General features: G+C 41.3%; 1 protein-coding gene across 1 annotated transcript in view; it reads right to left on the minus strand.

Moving 5' to 3' along the window:
• The window catches only part of LOC119423340 (glucagon-like peptide 2 receptor), a 32,742-nt gene that overhangs the window by 7,512 nt on the left and 15,219 nt on the right, over positions 1 to 10,011 (minus strand). Inside the window, exons 11-12 of the mRNA XM_037690717.1 lie at positions 7,389 to 7,527; positions 7,260 to 7,301 (exon numbers count right to left, since the gene is read on the minus strand). Coding sequence (XP_037546645.1) covers positions 7,260 to 7,301; positions 7,389 to 7,527 — 181 coding nt within the window. The remainder of the gene's footprint in view (positions 1 to 7,259; positions 7,302 to 7,388; positions 7,528 to 10,011) is intronic.

Consider the following 10,011-nt stretch of genomic DNA (forward strand, 5'->3'; position numbering starts at 1 on the left):
GTGTGGAGGCCTCAGAAGCAGCAGCTGGTGTGGAGGCCTCAGAAGCAACAGCTGGTGTGGAGACCAGTGAGTCTGTGTCTGGTGTGGAAACCAGTGAGGCTGTGTCTGGTTTGGAAACCATTGAGGCTGTGTCTGGTGTGGAAACCAGGCAGTGGACTACATTGCCGACACCCATGGAGAGGCTCGGAGGAAACAGATAGTGTTCTCCTATGTCACCCGAGACACAGGAGTATGGGACATTGTTTCCGAAACCCATGGACACAGTGCAGTGTGCATGGTTGTGACTGAACCCCGTGCAGGCACAGGAAGGTGGGCTCAGCTGATTCGTCAATAGAGGTTAGCATGTCTGCTGAGGTGTGCTCTGTTGGCTCGTCTTCTGAGGCGTGCTCTGCTGGCTCATCTGCTGAGGCTGGCTCTGCTGCTTCATTGGCTAAAGAGGGGTGGCTGCTTCAGGGACAGCAGGAGGCATGGCTGCCTCAGGGATGGCAGGAGGTGTGGCTACAGCACGGATGGCAGGAGGCTTGGCTGCTGCAGGGGGTGCTGCTGCTTCTAGAGCTGTAGGAGGCGTAGCTGCTTTGAAAGCTGCAGGTGGTTTGAGGATCTCTGGAGAAGCAAGGACATCTGGAAAAGCGAGGACCTCTGGAGAAGCGAGGACCTCTGGAGAAGCGAGGACTTCTGTAGGCCGCAGGAGGTATGGATGGGCTCAGTTTCTCCACTGCATGAGAGCACGATCATCCCTCTGGCAACTGGGGCCTCGACCCCCCCCCCCCCCACTCGACCCCCCGGAAAAATTTTCCACTGCTCCTCCTTGTGCATCTTGGGAGGTTCAAGTGGAGGGAGGAGCTGGAGTTGGGCAGACCCGGACTGGTTCTGCTTTCGGCTCCTTTGTGACGGCAATGAGAAGAGAGGCTGTCTACACAGAGAAACTATGCCATAGCCGAGTCGGTCAATGAACCAGACTGGTCAGTGACGGGGGTGACGGGCGGTAGTAGGGAGGAGTGCTGTCTCTTTTCTTCCTTCACTGCCACGTCCAACATGTCTCATATTCCCGGTATGTTGATTAGCATAGGTAGCCAGACAAACTCAGCGACGACATCCTATGTAACCACCCACATCTCACACGATTCACTGGAGATGGCCAACATGTCGAGGTAAGTGTGCAGCACCTTGTGGAACTGTTGCTAATCCTCTAGGGCGAGGTCAGCAAAAAGCTAGCAGCCTGCTGGGGTTGTGTTTTGAACGGGGCTTTCTGACATGATCTGCTGTTTAGGTTTGAACACACATGCAGAAAAGCAGGAGGACTCAGCAGTGGTGTGGACTTGAGTCACATGACTTGGACTCGAGTCAGACTCAAGTCATTAATATTATGACTATACACTTGACTCGAAAAAATGTTCAGACTTATGGCTTGACTTGGACTTTTACACCAATTACTTGGGAGTCCCAAGTAACAAGGTCAGAAGGACCTTGCGGTTCTGGTTCGGTTGATTGGACCCGGTGTTACACCATATTCTGTGACCTACAACAGTGCATGCAACACTGCCCCCTACGGTCACAATATATGGTGGTCACAGAATATGGTATAACACCGGTTCACAACGAGCTCCAAACAGTCAGGAAGTTGATTCATTTTCTGTTTCCTTACGGCAGTTGAACCAGAATATTCATCTTTAGTGAAATATTTCCAGACTACTGATGCATTTCTACCTGTTTGCCAAGACTGTGTCTGCTCCGCTCAGTCCATCTGTTGGGAGGAATCCATTTGTTAGCTTCTACTAGTAGCTCGATGCGGATCACGTGACACAATGACATCACTGCGAATACTCGACATGAAAATTAAAAACTCGATAGATGTCCTAGGAATCGACCTGTTGATTACTCGAGTAGTCTGTTAAAGCCCTACTTGGGACTTGACTTCAACTCAGTGAAATTTTTAAAGAATGTTGTTTGTAACTTAATCTCACCCAAATCATTGACACCCCCACCAGACCAAACAAGCGATGTCCTAACAAATCTTCCATTTTAGACCTATTTTAAACAAATATGCCTCATAAAGTTCCTGGGTTGGGTGTTTTTGCAGATAATATGAGCAACCATTGCGTTATCAGAGTTATCAGGGACATTATACTGCCTCACTCCAAGCCTAGACTAATTAAAAAAAGGACATGAAGAGTTTTAGTGAACAGGTCTTCCTTTGGGACCTGTCCCATTTTGCTTGTCAACGTATTTTCCTAACTGATGATGTGAACGCCGCTTGGAACTATTTTCAGAATAGTTACATCTATTTTGTAAATAAACATGCTCCTTTTCACCAGTTCAGAATAAAAGGCAGAGACAACCCCTGGTTTACCACTGAGCTAGCTGACTTCCTGCACAGGAGAGATCAGCTTTGGGCTACATCCAGACATTCTGGCTCAGACAATGGTTGGTTGCATTTTCGACAGCTGCAGAATGAAAGTACAGCTTCCATCAAAGCCACAAAACATAACTACTTCTTATCTAAGAATACCAAAGATCTAAATGATCCTAAAATATTCTAGAAAACAATCAAATTTCTCTCCAGCAGCTCTCATTCATCTGACCTGCCATCACAACTTTTTGTTAACTCTGTTCCTGTGTCAAATAAGCACAAGATCCTGAACTGGTACAACAGACATTTTGTTGCTTCAAGTTCCTTCTTTTCACAGCTACTAATGGAAAACCAGCTACTTCTCCTTTAAGCCAAATATCTACAAATCATACCTCTCCTACAAGCCAATCCACAGTAAACCACACCTTTTCATTTTCATTGTTTTCAGTTAACGAGGTTAATAAATTGTTAAAAGATCTAGATTCAAAAAAATCTGCAGACCCTGATGACCTTCCACCTTATTTCTTAAGGCTGGCCCCCCATATCATTTCAGAATCTGTGTCTCACATCTTTAACCTGTCCATAAGCCAAAACTCCATTCCAGATGCTTGAAAAACAACCTTAGTTCTACCTTTAGTGAAGGGAGGAGACCCCACCATACTGAACAATTATTGACCAATCTCTAAACTCTGTATTTTTGCCAAGGTCCTAGAAAAACTTATAAACTCTCAAATCAAGAAATATTTGGATTCTTTTAACATCTTACCTCCCCATCAGTCTGGTTTCAGGAAACAACACAGCACAATAATGGCTTCTATGAAGGTTTTAATGTCGTTGAAGCACTGGATGCAAAGGATTATTGTGCCACACTTTACTGAGACCTGTCTAAAGATTCTGACACTGTGGATCATGACATCTTATGCAATAAGCTCTCAGAAATTGGTTTCTGAGATCACACCATTGGTTGGTTCAATAACTATCTCTCAGATTGGAGGTAATGTGTTCAGCATAATGGTACTTCTTCCAGTTATCTACCACAAGACTCAGTCTTAGGACCCACTCTCTTCACAATCTACATAGGTAATTTTTTCATTCATTTAACCTTTATTTAATGTCGACTTTTCCACCTGTCAACTTTTCCTCCACACTATGTAATTTTGGTCAGATCATCCCTGATGTATCTTTACATTTCTATGCTGATGATACAGTTGTTTGCTGTTGAGCTAAAACAGTTTATAAGATTTTCCAACTTTTGCAATCTGCTTTTGACATCATCCAGTCAGATTTGTTCCATCTCAAACTTGTACTAAACGTAGACAAAACCAAAGGGATGTTGTTTTCAAACATGAAGTCTGTCTCAGCCGTCCTTCCTTCGATTTTATCGTTGAATGGTGTTTCTATTGAATTTGTCGATTCCTACAAATACTTGAGTATCTTGGTCGATTCTCATCTCTCTTTTAATCCCAACGTTGAAAAACTGGTGAAGAAACTGAAAGGGAAACTGGGTTTCTTTTACATAAACAGATCCTGTCTAACACTAGGAAACGCCTTGTAACAGTGACTTTCCTTCCCTTCGTTGACTACGGTGACATTATGTACATGAACTCCCCTATAAGCACCTTGCAGATGTTGGACACTGTATGTCACACTGCGGTAAGATTCATAACTGGCTGTAACTACTTGAGCCACCACTGCACCCTGCAATCACTGGTTAACTGGTCATCGTTAACTTCACACAGATTATCTCACTGGTACATTTCCATCTTTAAATCACTTCTTGGTCTGCTGCCTTCATATATCTCCTCCTGCATGTCACTACGTGAGTGCAGCTATAGCGTGCGCTCCCAGGACATTATTACATGCAGTGTTCCCTCAGTGCGGACTGAACTAGGCAAAAAAGCCTTCTCCTACTCCGCTCCTGTTTCCTGGAATATCTTGCAAAAAGATCTTAAGTGCTCGAACTTGACCTCTCTAAGTGGCTTCAAACAACTGCTAAGTTCATGGCAAAAACCAATGCAGACATGTTGCTGTGTTTAGTATTTTATATTGGTTAATAATGTAGCTGTTTTTGTTTCCTTTTTTTATATAATTTTCTTTTATTTATTTAATTTTTTTCAATTTATATGGCTTCTTTTATGATTGTCTACTGTTGTCATTGTTGTCGTCATTGTTCTTTGTTAAAAACAGGTCTCTCTTGTAAATGAGTCCTCCAGGCTCACTGAGACTAACCTGTATAAATAAAGGTTGAATGAACTTGGATTTTGATCTGTTTACTTGAAAAGACTTGATATTTTACCCTTAATCTAAAGTTTAAAAACTGCGGTGAAGTTAGTTCTAGGTTGGATATTTGAGCTCCGCTGATTCAGCGTAGTCTTCCTCTCATTTGATCTAAGGAAGGCAGTCTAATTTTTGGTCAACTGCACTCAGTCTGCCCCCTCCTCCGAGGCGCAATGGTTCCATTAGGGGTTATCAATAAATTACTGAACCAAACATTCTTGAGAAAAAAAAATTAATAGCTTTCATGTCACGTGACCCACTGACACAAAACAGTCCAGCACTACAGCTAAGTCACTACCTGGATATTGATGATGGACAGAACGTTCTCTTGTTCTGGGCAATGAACATGCCGACTCTTCCTTTACTGGTTCATGTGGCCACTGAGTTTTGGCAGTGCCTTCATGTAGCGCTCCAGTGGAGTGAGTTTTCAGCTATGGTGACATCATTCTACGGTCTCATCGTGCACAAATGACTGACAGACTTTTGGCCAGTTTGGTCTTTTACAAATGCAGAATAGCTAACTGAAATAATAAAGTGCACATTTGTGTTTATTGTTCAGTTTATATATTTGTTTTGTTTCTCTTGTCACTCACATATGGACACATACAAACATATGTTCACTAAGTGACCAGATGAGAGAGGAAATAAATTTACTGTAATGGTTCTTTGTATTGCACTGTGGAAATGTCAGCACGTTTTGTCTGAACATGGAGTTCTGCTTTTGCATTTTTCCCTGAATGTTCTGGAAAATTATAGTTTAAAGGACGACTATTCTTGCAGCTAAGTTTTATTGAACTGTGCAATAAAAGGTACAATTTTAGAATGACGTTTTTAACACTTTGTAAGTTGCATGTTTCAACACGATTTGAGATAAATACAGATTTTAAAAGAGCACACTGTCTGTTATTTACATTTATCGTATAATTGCAACAATATTAAAAAATACTAGAAAGGACTTGAAATTTCAAGTTTCAGGCTTGGGACTTGACTTGACAGTTGCATGTCTTTACTTGAGACTTGACTCGGGTTTTGAGGATAAAGACTTGAAACTTACTTGAGACTTTCAAAACAATGACTTGGTCCCACCTCTGGGACTCGGTAGTAAAAAAAAAAAATTTTTTAAGTATTGAACAAAAACAAAGTACTGGCGGAGCAGCAAAACTTACTGAGATCAGTAGAAAGGTGGAAAAGACAGATCATGACACTGTGTAAAGGACAAATCTCAGATAACAAGGGAGTAACAACACGTAGATTAAATACAGACACTAATGATGTGAGAGGAGGAACACCTGGGGTGACTGGGATTAGGATCAGCTGTGCATGAGGATGAGGAAAAAACACAGAGGTGCAGGAAAACACTGAAAGCAGACATACTCGTCTCAGAGTCAGTGGTTCAAGTGAGTGACTCCGTTTTTTGCTGGTTAAACTACAGTTTCTACTACAGCGTTCTACCAAACCCCTGATGTCCTGAAGCCCCTTTGAGTATAAAGCAGTTATGTCAATAAACACATTTGTAAAGTGTTAAGATTGTAATGCTTAAAGAGCTGGGAGGTGCCACAAGAAATAAGCTAAAGTAATTGTAGTCTAATTATAGGGCGATTGAGGACCACAATGTGCGGAGTGGCTCGAACACAATGATGAGTTACCATATTGCCCACCTTGCATTGATAATAATAATAATAATAATAATATAATAATAACGTGTTGCGTGTTGTCATTATTGCATGTCCCCATACAATGGTGAAATTGGCTCTTTGCATTTAACCCATCACACCTGGGATACACTCAAGTGGGGCAGTGGGAAGCTATTGAGGGTGACCGGGGCGCAATTGGGGATAAGGCATCCTACTCAGAGACACCATGAGATGTGCAATGATTGGGGACCAAGCCTGGGACTTTTGGGTCCTGGGTTGGCTGCTCTACCCCATCTCGGCCCCCCCATTGATGATCCTGTCACAGAGTGAGGAAACTAATCACCTCCACCTGAGAAGAACCGATAACTTATCAATGGCAAAGCGGCTGAAGTGAGCTCTGGCACCGGTGTAGACCTAGAACCTGTTTGGTGGAAACCCCCCAAAAGTGAAGCATTTCTAAAGACTAAATACATCTATTCATGTTCTTAGTCACTTTTACATGCAGGGTTGTGGAGAGTTGGAGCTTGTCTCCAGGGATCATAACAAATAAACAGTTAGAAATTAATTGTTCATAAACATTTTACCATACCTAATTAAAATGTCTAAAATCTGCTTCATATTAACGTTCCTTTGGAATAGTTATCCAACTAATCAAAGCTGTATAGATTATTAGCTTGGCCTAATTTATGTTGTGAATTGACAGCAGAATTCATCTGACTAATGCAAAGTATAATTATTAATAAATATTTTAATTCTCAATTAAAATAAAAATGTTATGTTGACTGATAATTGCATAATGTTAGACAGCCTCTCCAAAGAAATCTAAACTAAATACCTTGTCTTAATCAGACTTGTTCACTTTACAGGCTAAACTGGGTTTGAATGATCAAAATTTGGGGTTATGGTTTGGTTCAAATTCCATAATTTTATTTGATCTTTCCTTCTTTGCTCTTCCCAACATGCTACAAGGTACAATGGTATGATAAAAAAATGAATACCTCTCCGTTGGCAAAACAGTACAGAACAGCAACCAAGAAGCCCTGAAAACGAAGCAAATGTTTAGAGCTCATCTGGTTTAGGGACAAATACAAACATCATGAGATGTATGACCTCCACTCTGTGGTTACCTGGAAGGAGCTGAGGGTGAGGTTGATGAAATTCCGAGCGTAGCGACTGCTGCCCTCCACACATTCATCGATCAGCACCGTGAACACCACTTCATGGATCCCCAGCAGGGGAATCAGCACCAGCGTCGCCCTGGCTAAACTGAGGAGCAAAAACAAGCAGGTTTAGTAGTGTTTGCTCTTCCTGAAGCAAACATCAGGTAAATAATGTGTTGGTGACGAACAACAACGTAGAAGAAAGAGAAAATTACATCATAAATAAATTCAGAGAGTATTCAGACAGGGATTCCTTCATGCAGCCATTTTCAGGTCTGTTTGACAAAGTATGTCTGTACTCTACTCCATCCATGTTCTCCACCCTGACCAACCTCCCAGTTCCTGCTGCTAAAAAAACACACCTGCTGCATGATGCTGCCACTACCATGCTTCACTATTAAGATGCTATTGGCCAGTTGATGAGTAGCACCTGGTTTCCTCCAGTCAGATTGTTTATAAAACTGAAGCCAAACTGGTTTTCTCAAACCATAAAATAATGTTCTTCATCTTTAAAGATGGCTTTCAAACCTAAAAAAGTTAAGTCTGGTCCTCTGGACATTCGAAAAGCAAAACAAAAACTGGGGCTTTCATTTGCTAGTATCACTCAGTCCCCTGTGAATAGCAAACAGCCATCAGGGTGCCATTGTTAGGCTGATGGTCCTCCCGGATCATGTGAGTAGCTGGTTTTGGTTGTCAAAAGCAAAACTGGTTGATCGACTATGAGAAGGTGTTATTTATAAGACTGAGCTGAATACAGCATCTCAGACTGAGAAAGTCTTTCGGATGAAAGACAAAACGTTTCTACATTTTTTTTGGTTTTGTTTTGTTTTTTGAATATCCAGACGACCAGATTTAACTTTTTTTTTTAGATTTTTCTACCTGGATTATTGAGCATGCATCAGGATAGCTCTCAAATGTTTCTCACTGAGGACATCCATCTGTGTCTCCACTCAGACATGAAGCCCAAATCAATGGATGCCTGTCATTAGTTTATTGTTAATTTTGGTATCACTTTACAATAAGGCTCGCCTTGTTTTTATTTTTTTTTCTGCACTTGCCCTCGTGCAAGGCAGATGCCTTTTCTCTCCCTCTCCTGTTTTCCTCCTGCTTTTTTGCTCACTGTCTATGTATCAGAGCTCCTATTACACATCTTCCAAAATGAAAACTACTGTTATGGATGTGGTCAGCTGGACTTTCAGTGCAATCGACAAAATCTTTTTAACAAAGCGACAGGGTCCTGGAGAGCCCTCATGCCCAGCTGAGACTCATGCGGCAGGATACATCATGGATCCGTGGGGAGTTTGAGAGCTGATGTATCTTTCTGTTTAGTCTCAGGAGGATGCCAAATATGATTATTTAATTAGAATCATGATAGCAGGGTTTCTGCTTTGTAGGATCAGCGGATTCCTGTGTTATTGACTATTGAGGAAGACAGCGGCAGCAGTTTCGGCCATGGCAAAACTGCAGATTCTGTGTGAAGGTTCGGTTTGTGCTTCGAGTACTCAAAATCAGCTGATTTACGAGCTAAACCGTAAACCGGTTTGTGAGAATCGCAGGCCACCTGTAGCTTCTACGACTCGCCAGCATGTTGGAGACGAACTTGGATGGTGCTTATAATCACGGACCAGTGTAATGCCCACTAATCTGGCCCTTTTGAATCTTGAAAGTACCAGCAATACTCAAGGATGACAAGAAAAAACAGTCTGCCTGAAAAATATCAACAGTTGTGGCTTATCTGAATCTGACTCCCCCGGTTGGCCTCGAAAGCAGGCCGACTTATCAAATTTCTCCTTGGAAATGTGTAAACTAAGAAAAAATTCTGTCTGTTTCTGCCAATCTTTCGGACCACAGTACAAACATAATCTCACTGTATTTCAGTACAATGACAATAAAGCTCATTCTTATTCTGATTCTTATAGATGCTAATAGATATGTTATTAATTTCTTTATAACCACTTTTAAAATCATTAATAACTGCTTATTATGCATTAGTTAAGGGCGAAAAAGAGACAAAACTGATCAGTTTCTTGCCAAATAGTGACCCAAATCTGCCACCTATATATTTCATCTAGAGTTGTTATATTGAACATTTCAGACTAAGTTACTACCTTGTAAGAACAATAAGCATTTGTAAACCTATTTCTTTAGCATATAATATTGTACTTTATCACTGCATTATAAGTATCTACAACTAATATTATATCCTAAAAAAAAATAGGTTTACAAATTATTATTGTGCTTATAAGGTAGTGACTTAATCTGGAATGTTTAATATAACTCTAGATGAAATATACCATACCATACCATACTACTTTATTTATAGAGCACTTAAAACAGCGACAAGGCCAACCAAAGTGCTGTACAGACAGAACAACAGGTAACACACAAAGCAATATACAAAATGAGGTAAATCAGAATATAAACATAAAAAAACTGATGCAGATAATGACGACAAACCAGTGTAGAGAATACAGGATCAAAACACAGATCCTCTGGTGTTGAAAGCCACCGAATAGTAGTGGGTTTTTAAATGGGACTTGAAAACCGAGAGGGAGGGGGCCTGTCTGACAAGCAGAGGTAACTCGTTCCA

This window comes from Nematolebias whitei, chromosome 17, assembly GCF_014905685.2.
Source record: "Nematolebias whitei isolate Nwh7 chromosome 17, NemWhi1, whole genome shotgun sequence".
Taxonomy (NCBI): Eukaryota; Metazoa; Chordata; class Actinopteri; order Cyprinodontiformes; family Rivulidae; genus Nematolebias; species Nematolebias whitei.